We start from the raw sequence: 15,339 nt of genomic DNA on the forward strand, positions 1-15,339 counted from the left end.
AGGCTCATCCCAGGAAGTTATTCTGACCCATCCCCTCTGGCACACACCAGGGAGTCACCTGTGCTTCCACAGGACCCAAGGCTTATCTCTACGTAGTACTTGTGGTACTTTATAATAATCCCCTATTTACTATTACATGACCTCGGTCTGACTGCAATTCCTTAAGGGTAAAAACCAATTCACAAGTACAATGCCTAGCACAGCACATGGCGTGTACTCAATAAATGCTACCTATCATAGACAATATAGGTCTTAAAAGCTCATGCTGTACAAAAACTTGTACACAAACGTTCATGACATCATTAGTCCTCACAGGCAAAGAGTGGAAACCACCCAAATGTCCAACAATTGATGAATGGGTAAACAAAACGTGATATATCCCTACAGTGAAATATTATTCAACCCTAAAATGGACTGAGCTTCTGATACATACATATGGATGAGCCTTTAAAAGAACTAAGTGAGGGGCACCTGGGTGGCGCAGTCGATTAAGCGTCCGACTTCAGCCAGGTCACGATCTCGCAGGACGTGAGTTCGAGCCCCGCGTCGGGCTCTGGGCTGATGGCTCAGAGCCTGGAGCCTGTTTCGGATTCTGTGTCTCCCTCTCTCTCTGCCCCTCGCCCGCTCATGCTCTGTCTCTCTCTGTCCCAAAAATAAATAAACGTTGAAAAAAAATAAAAAAATTAAAAAAATTAAAAATAAAAAAGAACTAAGTGAAAGAAGTCAGTCACAAAGACCACATAGTCTAGGATTCCATTTCTATGAAACATCCAAAGAGGCAGATCTATAGAGAAGCAAGCAGATTAGTGATTGCTTAGGGCTGGGGGGGGGGGGGGGAGGGGGGAGCTGGAGGATAGGGGGCAGGGGAGGTGATGTCTAAAGGGTACAAGGTTTCTTCCTAGGGTGATGAAAATGTTCTAAAAATGACTGTGGTGATGGTTTCACTCTGTGAATGTACTAAAACTCACTAAATTGTGTACATTTTAAACAGGTGAATTATACAAGAGGTGAATTAGATCTCAATAAAACTGCTACCCCCCCCCCAAAAAAAAATTGATAAATACAGTGTGCTCTTGGTTTCGGGACTAGATTCACATGATTCATCACTTAGATACAACACCCACTGTTCATCCCAACAAGTGCCTTCCTCAATGTCCATCATCCATTTTTCCCTCTCCCCTGCCCCTCCATCAACCCTCAGTTTGTTCTCTGTATTTAAGAGTCTCTTATGGTTTGCCTCCCTCTCTGAAACTATTTTTTTCCCTTTCCCTTCCCCCATGGTCTTCTGTTAAGTTTCTCAAATTCCACATATAAGTGAAAACATGATATCTGTCTTTCTCTGAACGACTTATTTCACTTAGCATAATACCTTCCAGTTCCATTCACGTTGCTGCAAATGGAAAGATTTCATGCTTTCTCATTGCCAGGTAGTCTTCCGTTGTATATATAAACCACATCTTCTTTATCCATTCACCAGTTGATGGACATGTGGGCTCTTTCCATACTTTGGCTATTGTTGATAGTGCTGCTGTAAACATTGGGGTACATGTGCCCCTATGAATCAGCACTCCTGTACCCTTTGGATAAATTCCTAGTAGTGCTGTTGCTGGGTCGTAAGGTAATTCTATTTTTAATTTTTTGAGGAACCTCCACGCTGTTTTCCAGAGCGGCTGCACCAGTTTGCATTCCCACCAACAGTGCAAGAGGGTTCCCATTTCTCCTCATCCTCACCAACATCTGTTGTTTCCCGAGTTAACATTTTCATCTTTTAGAAAACAACCGGTATGATACTTTACAAATGGTCAGGGGACACTGAATTTGGAGATGGATTGCATTACCAATCCATTTTGGATTTACAGTTAAATTTTGGTGCAAACACAATGGTTCTGTTAGAAAGCTCATCTCTCGGGGCTCCTGGGTGGCGCAGTCGGTTGGGCGTCCGACTTCAGCCAGGTCACGATCTCGCGGTCCGTGGGTTCGAGCCCCGCGTCGGGCTCTGGGCTGATGGCTCAGAGCCTGGAGCCTGTTTCCGATTCTGTGTCTCCCTCTCTCTCTGCCCCTCCCCCGTTCATGCTCTGTCTCTCTCTGTCCCCAAAATAAATAAACGTTGAAAAAAAAAATTTAAAAAAAAAAAGAAAGCTCATCTCTCTGGGAAGATAATATATAGCTTCATAGGGCTATCTTGCTACCCTGATTCAATGCAAAAGAAAGCCTCCCTACAGAGACCACTGCTATCTGCAGGACAAAAGCCAACGTTTGTTTATTTCTTCAAATAAACTAGCAAAGAAATCAACTCTTCCTCTTTCAACCTAAGCTGAATTAGAAAGAGCTGTTCAAAAATATGAAAACACTTTGCCTATTCATCCTTCCAAATGACGCAAAGTGGAAACATCCAATCAGTGCAAATCAGAGCTAGGTCAGCTCCCCGAAAATCAGTTTGTCACATGCCTGAGCAATGACTGTAATGTATGTACTATCAGATTTCATAGAATAAAACCACAGACTGAAACCCACTGACATAAAAAGGATCAGAGCATTTCCAATGACAATATCCAATCTCTTTATAAATCAGAGACAGCCACTGCTGCCAAGGCTGCTTTTGAACCATCCTTGTCTAATGCTTTCTAGAGGTTTGTATCCGAAGTTCTGTTCACACACTCAGCACAATGGGTGTTTCTTGGGAAGTCTCCGTCCAAAATGAGAACATCCTCACGTTCCCACAAGCTAAGATGGCACAGAGTGGGTATCGCTAGGAAAATCACCTAACCTTTCTGAATCTCAGGTTCCATGTCCGTAAAATAAGAGGGTAGACGGGCTGTCTTCCACAGGTCCTCTCGGCTCCATAAGGCTATCTTGTCGGGCTGTTTCTTGCTTCCTTACACAAGCTTTCTAATATAATCATAATAATTAACACGTAGCAAGCAATTAATATATGCCGATCACTGTGCTAAGCGCTCTATGTTGATTATCTCACTCAATCCTCACATTAACTGTCAGGTGGTGTGCAGAAAAGAGTTACCCCAGCAGGCGGGAGACTGCTAACCTCAGAAAGGCCTGCTTGCAAGGCTGGCTTTCCGCTGGTGTCTGGGAACTTGGATTTGGAGTGTTCCCACCATTCCCTAACTGATAAGAGTGGCTCCCTGTGCCTACGCTATGTGTACAAACAATGTGGTTTATGCTGAGCGCCTGCCGCCCTGCTGGGGGTGTGCGATTGTGATTCATGTGCTCCAGAGGGAGCCTGGGTGACCCGCCCCAGATAAAAACCTTGGGCACTGAGTTTCTAATGAGCTTCTCTGGTACATTTCACATGCGTTGCTATAATTCAAAACTGGAGGAATTAAGCATGTCTGAGGGACTCCATTGGGAAAGGTCTCTTGCACCCAGTTTCCTCCAGACTTCACGCCATGTGCCTTTTCACTTTGAATTTGCTTTGTGTCCTTTCACTGTAATAAATCGTAATTGCAAATACAGCCGTGAATCCTCCTAGTGAAACCAGGAGTGGTGCGGGGAATCCTGGACACAGGCAGATACTATTACTCTTGTTCTATGTATAAAGAAACTGAAGCTTAAAAGGAACTAACGTGCCCAAGATCACACGGCAGATAGATGACATAACCTGGATCCTGACACTGTGCTCCAGCTCCAAACTCTTAAAACTCTTGGCTGTACATACTCTTCTCCCATTCATTACTGCATCTTTACATCAAATGTTCTAGAAAACAAATAATTTGCAGAATTCACAGAATAGTCACTTTCAGCAAAAACAGCTCTACTATGCCCTTCCATCCCCACAGTTTTCAAAATGAACTTTCAGGGAAACCACGAAAGCTGGGACCAAAGCTGGACTGCTCCAGGAAAATGTCTGGACTATATAACTATTCATTGTCTTTTAGTTAAAGAATTTGCCGAGTTGTGTTTTATTTTTGATTTGTTTATTTAGAGCAAAAAAAAAAGCCTCAATTTTTATCTGTCTGGACGAGTTGCTGTAATGTTGAGACTAATAAGTCACCCACCATTAGGGAAGCAGGGAATACACTTTCTGCTGAGATGCTTCATTTTTAATTTCAAAAAGAAACACAGTAGCAAGAAAAAATTTATTGGAGAATGTCTCTATGAACCTAGAATATAGATTTTTCTTAAATAGACTGAAAAAGCACAACCTATAAATTCAACTGCATTAAAAATATACTTCTAGGGGCTCCTGGGTGGCTCAGTCGATTAAGTGTTGGACTCCTGACTTCGGCTCAAGTCGTGATCTCACAGTTCGTGGGATCAAAGCCCACATCAGGCTCTGAGCTGGCAGCACAGAGTCAACTTGGGATTCTCACTCTCCCTCTCTCTCTCTGCCCCTGCCCAGTGCAAGGACCTGTGCCCATGCACACTCTCTCTCTCTCTCAAAATAAGCAAACAGTAAAAAAAAAAATTCAATAAAATAGAATCTTCAAAAAGAGAGAGAGAGAGAGAAGAAAGAAAGAAAGAATGAATGAAGGAACAAACTTGACCACAGTGTGAAGAAGTGAAAGGCTGCTTAAAAATGATGAAAACCTTAGTGGAGTCTGTAAGACTAAAGGGGAAAAGAACTGTACATAAGCACCGCACTCCAGCTGATAAAGTCACTCCTACAAGGGTACAGGTTAACAATTCTGAAACGACTATCCATGTATTTTGGAATGAACAATTAAGTAAATGGACAGAGGATGGCTGGGGCCCCGTTTCTCATGACTGGCATGGGAGATTAATGACAAGCAAAGGGTGGAGCCACAATGACACTTGTGGTAAGGACTTAGAGTAGATGTTAAACATGAACTCCCGTTCAGCTTAATATACAGATGGTTACATATACATACACTTAAAGATACACACATATTCATGGATTAGTAGTATATTTCCTGTTTTGTCATATGAGTGCCTGGAAGCGATGACACCCAACAGCAATGAGCACATCTGTAACCAGGTTTTAGTATCTGATGTCATTCTCCAATAAAAGAAACCAGGACTCCTTGGACAAATGGCTAATTCTGGGACTGGGGCAGGAAAATATACATGATGAGAGTTAAGCATCTTATAGTGCCAGAAAATAAGGAAGTACTTTGTATTTTAAAAACATACAAACAAGTGGAAACAATGATGGGGGTCATGCCAAAGGAATACATGAAACATCTGAAAGAGCTCCCAATGGTGAAAACTGGGACAATTGGAGCAACAAAATAAATATAGTAAAATAAAGTAGTGTTGGATTATAATCCAAGGTATAAAATATATATCACACTGATACAAGCAACTAATTCAAGAAAGAAAGAAAGAAAGAAAGAGAAAGAAAGAAAGAACCCTCCACTGTTTAAATTCAGGCCTCATGGGGGAGACTGGACGGCTCAGTTGGTTGAGCGCCCAACTTCAGGTCAGGTCATGATCTCACGGTTCATGGGGTCAGGCCCTGTGTCGGCCTCTGTGCTGACAGCTCAGAGCCTGGAGCCTGCTTCCGATTCTGTGTTTCCATCGCTCTCTGCCTCTCCTTTGCTTGTGCTCTGTCTCTATCTCTCAAAAATAAACAAACATTAAAAGAAATTTTTTTTAATTTAAAAATAAATAAACAAACTTAGGCTGCATATACAGACGATTTTCCAAATAGTGTAGTATAAACAGAAGGCAAAAAGAGTAAGTTTATAGTAGACAAACCTGACAAGCACTACTTCAGCCAGGTCAACATCAACAGCGATATGTCACTTTCACAGTAAGTACCGCTGATACGATGTGATGAGAATGATACTTTATCTCTAGGGTCCTCCCCGAAACCCATAAGCCCAGTCTAATCACGAGAAAGACCATCAGACAAATCCGAACTGAGGGATATTCTACAAAACACCTGACTGGTATTCCTCAACACTGTCAAAGTCATCAAAGACATCATCTGAGAAACTGTGACAGCCAAGGAGCCTGAGGAGATGCATGTAAATGTAATGTGGCGTCCTGAATGGAATCCCAGAACAGAAAAAGGACATTGGGTGAAAACTAAGGAAATCTGAGTAAAGTATGGATTCGAGTTAAGTATCAATATTGATTTGTTAATTGTAGAAAATATACCATACTAGTATAGGATGTTTTTGTAAATATTTTTAAAGTTTTTATCTATTTTTAGAGAGAGCACAAATGTGCACAGGAGTGAACACAAATGTTAAATTAAAAAAAAGAAGAAGAAGAATATAGCGCTCAAACTCACAAATTGTGAGACCATGACCTGAGCTGAAACCAAGAGTCAGAGGCTTAACCAACTGAACCACCCAGGCACCCCAGAGTATAAGATGGTTTTTAATAGGGGGAAATGGGTGCAGGGTATATGGGAACTCTCTGTACTATCTTCCCAATTTTTCTGTAAGTCTAAAATTATTCTAAAATTTATTTTTAAAACTATGAAAATCTAAACACCTTTTTCCTAATTCGTGTTAATAGTGTTCATCAACATAATTGATTTTTTTACACTTACTAACTCAACAAATATTTATTGAGTGCTACTGCATACCAAGCACCCCCTCAGGGTGCTCCCCCTGGAGCAGCCGGCGAAAGATGAAAATAAACAGTGACTGAGGGTGAAAGTGGTACAAGATGCGATCTGAGGAGTAGGCAGAGACCAGCCCACAAAACATTCTAAAATAAGGAATTTATATTCTACACTCCATGCAATAGGAAGTCACTGAAGCATTTTCATCAAAGGAGGGATATGAACAAAATAAGGTTTTAAAAAAAATCACCTTGATATTTTATCACAGCTTTAACCATAATCGCCAAAAAGTGGTAACAACTTGAATATCCATCAACGGGTGTATGGATAGACTGTGGCCTCTGCATACACTGGAATACTACTGGTGGGCAATAAAAAAGAAGAGACTAACTGGGATGCTTAACAACCAACATAGATGAATGTCAAAGGCACTGGGTCAAGGGTGACAGGCCAGGTTTAAAGGGCTCCACAGGGTACAATCCTTGTCTTACATAAACCACCTCAGGGGCGCCTGGGTGGCTCAGTCAGTTGGGCGTCCGAATTCGGCTCAGGTCATGATCTCGTGGTGCGTGAGTTCGAGCCCCACGTTGGGCTCTGTGCTGACAGCTCAGAGCCTGGAGACTGTTTCAGATTCTGTGTCTCCCTCTCTCTCTCTGACCTTCCCCCATTCATGCTCTGTCTCTCTTTCTGTCTCAAAAATAAAAATAAACCACCTCAGCAGCTGCCAGAGGGCGGTGCTATGACTGTCTACACAGGGGCACCAGGGAACTGTGTGGCAGGTTCTGTATTTTAATTGTGGTGGTGGCTACAGGACTACGTACAGTGGCCAAACTCAACAAATTTTACACTGAAAAGGGGGAATTGTATATTAATTATACTTCAATAAACTTGGTTTAAAAAAAAAAAACACTCTGGGGGAGGAGCCTAGATGGCTCAGCAAGTTAAGCATCTAACACTTGATTTCAGCTCAGGTTATGATCTCACGGTTTGTGAGAACGAGCCCCGTGCTGATTACTTGGAGCCTGCCTGGGATTCTCTGTCTCCCTCTCTCTCTGCCCCTCTCCTGTTCATGAGCGCACACCCTCTCTCTCTCTCAAAACAAACAAACCTAAAAAAAAAGAAAAGCCTTTAAGGGCACCTGGGTGGCTCAGTTGGTTAAGCGTCTGACTTCAGCTCAGGTCATGATCTTGAGGTTCGTGAGTTCGAGCCTGGCGTCAGGCTCTGTGCTCACAGCTCGGAGCCTGGAGCCTGCTTTGGATTCGGTGTCTCCGTCTCCCTCTGCCCCTCCCCTGCTCATGCTCTCTCTCTCTCTCTCTCTCTCTCTCTCTTACTCTTTCAAAAATAAAATAAAAAGCATTCAAAAAAATATTTTAAACAAAATAAAATAAAAGCCTTTAAAAAAACCACTCGGCTCTGCGGAAGATGAAGTGGAAGGAAGCAAAAAGCCGGGATGCAGGGAAAGTCGTGCTGAGTATGTCCAACTACCTTGGAACACTGAGTTTTAGACACTTCATGGCTGCCAAAGCAGAGACATTAGGCAAACTGTTGCCATGGGTTTGGATTCCTGTCTTCATCAGACTCCTATTCTGAACTGTTTCTGCTCTTCCCGTTGGTTTAGAGCTTGTGAACTGCACATTCCATCTTACGTCTTTGAGAGTGAAACTATTTCATCTCCAATGCAAGAGCATAGCTACTAGCTACAAGTGGCTATTTAAATGTCTATTAATTAAATTTTAATTAAATTAAAAATGCAATTTCTTGGTTGCCCTAGCCCCATTTCAAGTACTCAACGGTCACATTTCCATCAATACAGAAAATTCTACTGGACAGTGTTGCTCTAGAAAGTTATCTCTAAGTTTTCTTACAGTCTTAACACTCATCGATTCCAGGGATCACTTTGGAGCAGTTGCCAAGCACCACAGGTTCTTTACTACTGATCAGTGACAGGGACATCTCAAGGCGTTGTTTTATAAAGTGCATGACTCTTGTAGAAAATGTGAAAAAAAGAGTTTCATCTGCGGCGCCCAGGTGGCTCAGCCGGTTAAGCATCTGACACTCGATTTCAGCTCAGGTCATGATCTCACAGCTCATGGTTTGTTGAGTTCGAGCCCCACATCGGACTGGGCACTGACAGTGCTGAGCCTGCTTGGGATTCTCTTCCCCCACCCACCCCCGCCCCACCTGCACTACGCATGTGCATGGGTTCTCTCACTCTCTCTCAAAATAAATAAATAAAAACTGCAAAAAATAAATAAAAATTAACAATTCAATAAAAGAATATCATAAAGAGACTACCATCAATAAAGAAACCATCAATAAAGAACTTAATTCCAGGGCACCTGGGTGGCTCAGTTGGTTGAGGGTCCGACTTCAGCTTAGGTCTTGATGTCATGGTTCATGAGTTCGAAACCCACATGGGGCTCTGTGCTGACAGTTCAGAGCCTGGAGCCTGCTTCAGATTCTGTGTCTCCCTCTCTCTCTGCCCCTACCCCGCTCATGCTCTCTCTCTCTCTTTCAAACATAAATAAACATTAAAAAAGAAAAAAAATCTTAATTCCAAACAATTCTTTTAAAGAAAAAAAAAAGTTTCACCTTTCAGGCTGGGGGTTTTCTCTGAAAAACCAAAATGCTTTAAGTTTTTAAAAAACAATTTAAAAACAATTTTTTTTAATGTTTATTTATTTTTGAGAGAGAGAGAACAGAGGAGGGGCAGAGAAAGAGGAGACACAGAATCCGAAGCAGGCTCCAGGCTCTGAGCTGTCAGCACAGACCACAACTCTGGGTTCAAACCCACAAGCCATGAGATCATGACCTGAGCCGCAGTCAGATGCTCAACCAACTGAGCCACCCAGGTGCCCCTAAAAAACTATTTTTAAAAGAGGCAGGGTGTTTTGAAAAGTTTATTGTTCTGGCTTTCCTTTTCAAAAACACAATATGAAGAGTTTTGATTTTTTCTGTCTGAATGAAACAGTTAATAAAGCGGGTCCAGATCCCTTCCCGTTGCCACCAGAAACAACCACAAAACCCTGCTAATTCAAACTAGGTTGCACCTTTCCAAACGAATAGAAAAATATAAAAAGAAAAAGAGAAGCTCCCGCAAGGCAGTTAAATTGCCCAATTTACTTTGTTCTCTTTCTATGACAACTGCTGTTCAGATTTAATTATTTGATATTACTTCATACATCCTAATATATGTGTCAGCACCCTCTCAGCAGGCCTCTTCAATTACATCTCCATAGAGAAGGAGGGGTGGGACTACCTGGGTTTCAGTGAGAATTAAAGCATTTGCAGATTAGTAGCTTCCAAATTAGCAGGCTCAGAGGTACCATACATGACTCTGTTGTTAGTCCCCGTGAAAGCAATTAACAAGGAGGGCAACAGGAGTACACTTCTTTTTCCCTAGGAGTCTGGCGCCTCCCTTGGGGACAGCAGGCCTCCCAAGACACCGTGCTGACAGTGCAAAATGTCTCAGAAACCTTTAATCCGAATCCTGTGGCTCAAATTCTCCCTGGGGGCTCTGTATCAGAGGGGACCACAGAGCAAAGCGGTGGGTGGCTCCTCCACTCATTAATCTTTATGGCAAAAAAAAAAAAAAAAAAAAGGGATGGAGTTTTAGAAAGAAGAAACCACATCACCCCTTGATGTAATCCAGAGTTCCCTTCAGTATAATTCACCTGAGTACTGATACAGTGTGAGCTGTGCCCCAGGCAAGGGCTCAATAAATTCCTGTTGAATCAATCTATGAATGAAAGCCTGGCCCACAGAAGGTAATCAATAAATATTTGTTGAATAAATGGAGAATCACCAAGACCCTGTCCTGGGTGATGGAGTAGGGGAAATGGGATATTTATTGTGGAATGACTGTATGACAGATTCCTACAGACCGAAGCAAAGTAGTGCAATGAACCCAACAAGATTCCTGGGGCCGGATGCCTGCATTCAAATGCCAATCTGGCCAACATAATGGGAGGCCTTGGCCAAGTCACTTGAGATCACCCAAACGGAGATCATCTTCCTCCTTTGGGGAAAAAAAGAGGTGGGGGGAGGGGGATTATATCGCATAACATCTACTTATCTTGGTTCTTTCATGAATTAGAAAAAGAAAATGTAGACAAGTCGCTTAGCACAAGGCCAGGCATTAGGAAGGCACGACATAGAAAAACGGTAAAAATCTCTTTAGTAAGTGCTAACGTTCCTGTTCCTGGAGGCTTACCACGTGCCCGTCACTGTGCCACATATTCTAAATATAAAATTCTCACGCCAACCCTACGGAGGTAGGAACGACTCGCACCTTCTCACAGGTGAGAAAACTCATGCGCTGAGGGGGAATGACCGGCTAGGGCTAAGCAGGGATTCTAGGGCTCAGCCCGGATTCGAACCCGAGCAATGCGTGCAGCGCACACTCCTACTCTGTATATAATACTTTCACTATTCTACCATCAGCAACCACTTAAAAGCTTAGTTGCAGAAACAGGCACTTTACACGCAGTCTTGTTTTTCTTTTCATCGAATCCACTCCAAAGTCCTGTGAGGCAAGGTTAAGGCCACGCAGCTGAGGCTCAGAGAAGTTGTGCGGCTCACCCAAAGTCACTAAGCCTCGAGTCCCGGGGCCTCGGGGAGCATATCCTCTCCTCACCACCCTGGTCTGGGAAAGCCTTCCCTCAGCAGTCACTCGCGCTCAATCTTTGCACTTCGGTGTCCCAAGGCCGACCCTACTACCCGGACCACCGCGGGGAATCCCGATATCCCATCCGCGATCGCCCCAACCGCCCCCAAAGGTCATCAAGGCTCCCCTCGTCCGCTCGGGTCTGACAGCTCAGGGTCAACCCTAACCTAATTCCCCAGAGGGGGCTAGAGGATAGCCTTGGCACCCCCAAGACGGACTCGGCAACGTGGGGGAGGGGAGCCACGGAGGGCGCATGCCCAGAAGGTTCCATTTGGCCCCCAGCTCACCTGGGAGTCGCGGAACTCTACCACCACGTTCTCGCTGCTCCATCGCGCCGCCATCTCCGCACGCAGCCGCCCCGGCCCCAGGGCTGCGCGTTCCCACCCCCCCCCCCGAAACCTGCGTTCCCGGGCTCGGTGAGCCCCACGCAGCCCGCGAGTGAGCCCTGCCACGCCCCGTCCCCCTCTTCCGCCTGACCTCAAACCATTGGCTGACCCAAACGCAGGCTCCGCCCCCTCTCCTCGGCTCCCCCAATTGCGGCACGGCGCCTACCCCAAACAGACACGCCCTCTCCATTTCCGTCCCTCGGCTTGAGTGACCCACGCTCCCCGCAGCTGCGGGTACACGCCCCCTGTCGCAAGCTCTACCGGGAGTCGTAGTCCAAGGGTGAGCGGCGCGGGGGTAACTCGCGGAGAGCTCGCGTGTTAGGATTTGGCGAGGGGAGGCGCGTGTTGTCCTCCCTGTCTCCTCGCGGGTGTCCCCCAGTGGGGCCCCGGCGAACCAAAACCCGGCATTCGCGCAAACCAAAGATTTACCTCGTCTCCTGAGGCCGCCAGTGAAGGCATTGATAAGTCCAAAGGCACGATTTTTTTTTCATAGGAAACAGCAGCACCTACCAAAGTGACCAGGGACCCCAGGGGGTCTCCAAAGGTGAAACATTGTTCATAATCGTACTAAGGAAGTTATTTGCATTTTTCACTTTCTTTCCAGAAGCTATGTGGTATATAGTAAACAACATAAGCAGATGTGAGAAAAGGGGTTTGCTCTTAAGCCAGACGTTAAAGAGATCTGCCACTCTTTGCACTAGAATTTTTTCGTTTTAGGAAACAGGTATTTTTTACTTACAAAATGTATCAATAATAATGCACATTAATGTTCAAGTGAAATCATGAAATAATATATGTTAAATTCCTGGTTTTAATTTTTTTAATGTTGATTTATTTATTTTGAGAGACAGAGAGCATGAGCAAGGGAGGGTCAGAGAGAGAATCTACAGCAGGCTCCACACCTTCAGAGTAGAGCTCTACAACGCGTGGCTCTGTCTCACGAAACCATAAGATCACGACCACAGACAAAACCAAGAGTAGGATGCTTAACCAACTGAGCCATCTAGGCATCCCTTGGTTTTAACTTCTAATAGTTACTTTCAGTAGATACAGCCCACATGAAAGTTTGGTAGGGAGAGTCCTTAATAATATTTAAGAGTGTAAAGAGGTCCTGACAAAGTTTGAGAACCACTGTGCTGATATGGTGAGTGGTGATTAGGTGCTCCTCTTTCGTCCCACCCTCTCAAATCCCGGCTTAACTGGCTTAGCTTCAATTTCTTTACAGAAAGGAGAAATGGGGGCGCCTGGGAAGCTCGGTCGGTTAAGCATCTGACTTTGGCTCAGGTCATGATCTCACAGTCTGTGAGTTCGAGCCCCGCATTGGGCTCTGGGCTGACAGCTCAGAGCCTGGAGCCTGCTTCCGATTCTGTGTCTCCCTCTCTCTCTGCCCCTCCCCCACTCATGCTCTGTCTGTCCCTCTTTCAAAAATATATTTAAAAAGATATATTTTAAAAAAAGAAAGAAAGGAAAAAATATATTTAAAAAAGAAAGGAGAAATGACCTACTTCTGTTTGGTTCTTGTAAGGAGTTAACCACAGGGCCAGGAACGTAGTCAACACTCAAGTGTAAAACTACTATTGTTGTTAATGTTATCACTATTTCTAGGTACAAGTCCCGGCATGAATAGAGATAAGAAGGATCACCTTTCCTTCTGGAGTGTTGGATATAATGGGGAAGACTGACAATATCAACAAATTGGGGCGACCAACTTGCCCAGGAATCCCTTCAGTCCAGACAAAGTGGGAGAGTTGGTCACAGTACAACAGGTACACAGTTTGGAGAATAAATAGGGTTTTTTGTTGTGGGTTTTTTTTCCTTAACTTTATTTATTTTGAGGGAGAGGGAGAGGGAGAGTGAACACATGAGGGAGGGATAGAGAGAGACAGAGAGAGAGAGAGAGGTAGAGAGAGAATCCCAAGCAGGCTCCATGCTCACAGCATGGAGCCCCACGTGGGGCTGAATCCCAGGAATCGTGAGATCATGACCTGAGCTGAAATCAAGAGTCAGACATCCAACCTACTGAGCCACTCAGGCGCCCCTATTATTGTTGTTGCTGTCGTTGTTAGTGTTTACTTAGTTTTGAGAGAGAGAGAGTGAACGCGCATGCGTGTGCATGCACGTGTACACACACACACACACACACACACACACAGGGGTGGGGCAAAGAGAGGAGGGGACAGAGGATCTAAAGCAGGTTCCATTAGGACAGCAGAGAGCTCCATATGGGGCTTGAACACGTGAACCTCAAGATCATGGCCTGAGTCAAGGTCAGACTCTTAACCAACTGAGCCACCCAGGTGCCCCAATTTTTTTTTTCATTTTTTTAATGTTTATTTTTGAGAGAGACAGAGACAGAATGCGAGTGGGTTAGGGGCAGAGAGAGAGGGAGACACAGAAGCAGAAGCAGGCGCCAGGCTCCGAGGTGTCAGCACAGATCCCGACGCGGGGCTCAAACCCACGAGCTGTGAGATCATGACCTGAGCCAAAGTCGGATGCTCAACCGACTAAGCCACCCAGGCGCGCCCCCACCCCAAATTTTTTTTAATGTTTATTTTTGAAAGAGAGAGAGACAGAGACAGAGACAGAGTGTAAGTGGGGGAGGGGCAGAGAGAGAGGTAGACACAGAATCCGAAGCAGGCTCCAGGCTCTGAGCTGTCAGCACAGAGCCCAGTGCGGGCCGAAGTTATGACCAGAGCCGAAGTCAAACGCCCAACTGACTGAGCCACCCAGGTGCCCCCTGAATTTTTTTCATGCTTCTTTATTTTTATAGAGAGAGAGAGCGCGTGCACATTAGTAGAGAAGAGGCAGAGAGAGAGACAGGGAGAACTCCAAGCAGGCTCTGTGCTCTCAGCATGGAGCCCAAGGCGGGGCTCTAACTCACAAACCGTGAGATCAAGACTAGAGCCCAAATCAGGAGTCAAATGCTTAACCCAGTGAGCCACCCAGGCACCCCTGAATTGGGTTTTATGAGACTTGCAAGCAACATGGCAGGAGAGGACAGCCTAAAGAAGAAACCTGACACGGCATCCTGAACAAGGTGACGTTTAAGCTTTTCAGTATAATATTAGCGTTTCGGTAGAATACACTATCAAAAGAAGTATTTTAGGGCTGGAAGTGTGAACAAAGACCCTTAAGTGTGAAGAGGGGAGATGTGTTCCAAAGATAAAGGAATTCCCCAAAAAACACTCACGAAGCTGTGCTTCTTTCTTTTCCTTCAAAATACACATCACAATTTGTAATTCAATATTTGTTTATTTAATATTTTCAAGCTTCGGGAAGAGAGGGACCAGATCTGTTTCGTTCAGTCTTGTATGGTGACTACACATACAGGACACTCCATATTTGTGCAAGAATGGGAAAAGCATATAAAGTCATGTCCCTAGAGTACTGTCTAGGTCAAAAGGATGCCTTCTGCGAAACTGAAACCAAAAGTAATTTCAAGGTCTTTACTTGTAACTCTTTACGCCCACAAGGGGACACAGAATCACCATTCCTTCTCCTTAAAACCCTTTGCCTTCTTTCCTATCCATTTATTCCTTATTCTCACACACTGTAGCCCTTAAAAAACTCCTCCAGCCCTGGCCTTCACCCTCCCACGTTGGCCTTTCTTCTTGCTTCCCAGTTTCCTCCCAAATCTCTATCACAGAAAAGGCCAAAGACTGCTCTGGAGAGAAGGGCCTCAGCTCACCAGGCCGGGAAGGGAAAAAAACTGCAAACAAGGTTCGAGGCCAGAGAGAAGGAAAGATAAAGAATACTTTCTCTGGGCGCCTGGGTGGCTCAGTGGGTTAAGC

At 44.6% G+C, this 15,339-nt stretch overlaps 1 protein-coding gene across 7 annotated transcripts in view; it reads right to left on the bottom strand.

Moving 5' to 3' along the window:
* Positions 1–11,630, bottom strand: part of WDR59 (WD repeat domain 59) — an 85,849-nt gene extending 74,219 nt beyond the window's left edge. For 3 of the 7 annotated variants that reach the window (XM_043599683.1, XM_043599680.1, XM_043599684.1), the window contains exon 1: positions 11,450–11,604. In XM_043599683.1, the coding sequence (XP_043455618.1) occupies positions 11,450–11,503 (54 nt within the window). In that variant the 5' untranslated portion in view covers positions 11,504–11,604. Of the gene's footprint in view, positions 1–11,449 lie in introns of all 7 variants that reach the window. The other 4 variants (XM_043599679.1, XM_043599678.1, XM_043599682.1 and 1 more) reach the window with 2 other exon arrangements.
* Between the last annotated feature and the right edge of the window lie 3,709 nt (positions 11,631–15,339).

The sequence above is a fragment of the Prionailurus bengalensis genome, chromosome E2 (genome assembly GCF_016509475.1).
Source record: "Prionailurus bengalensis isolate Pbe53 chromosome E2, Fcat_Pben_1.1_paternal_pri, whole genome shotgun sequence".
NCBI classification, from domain to species: Eukaryota; Metazoa; Chordata; class Mammalia; order Carnivora; family Felidae; genus Prionailurus; species Prionailurus bengalensis.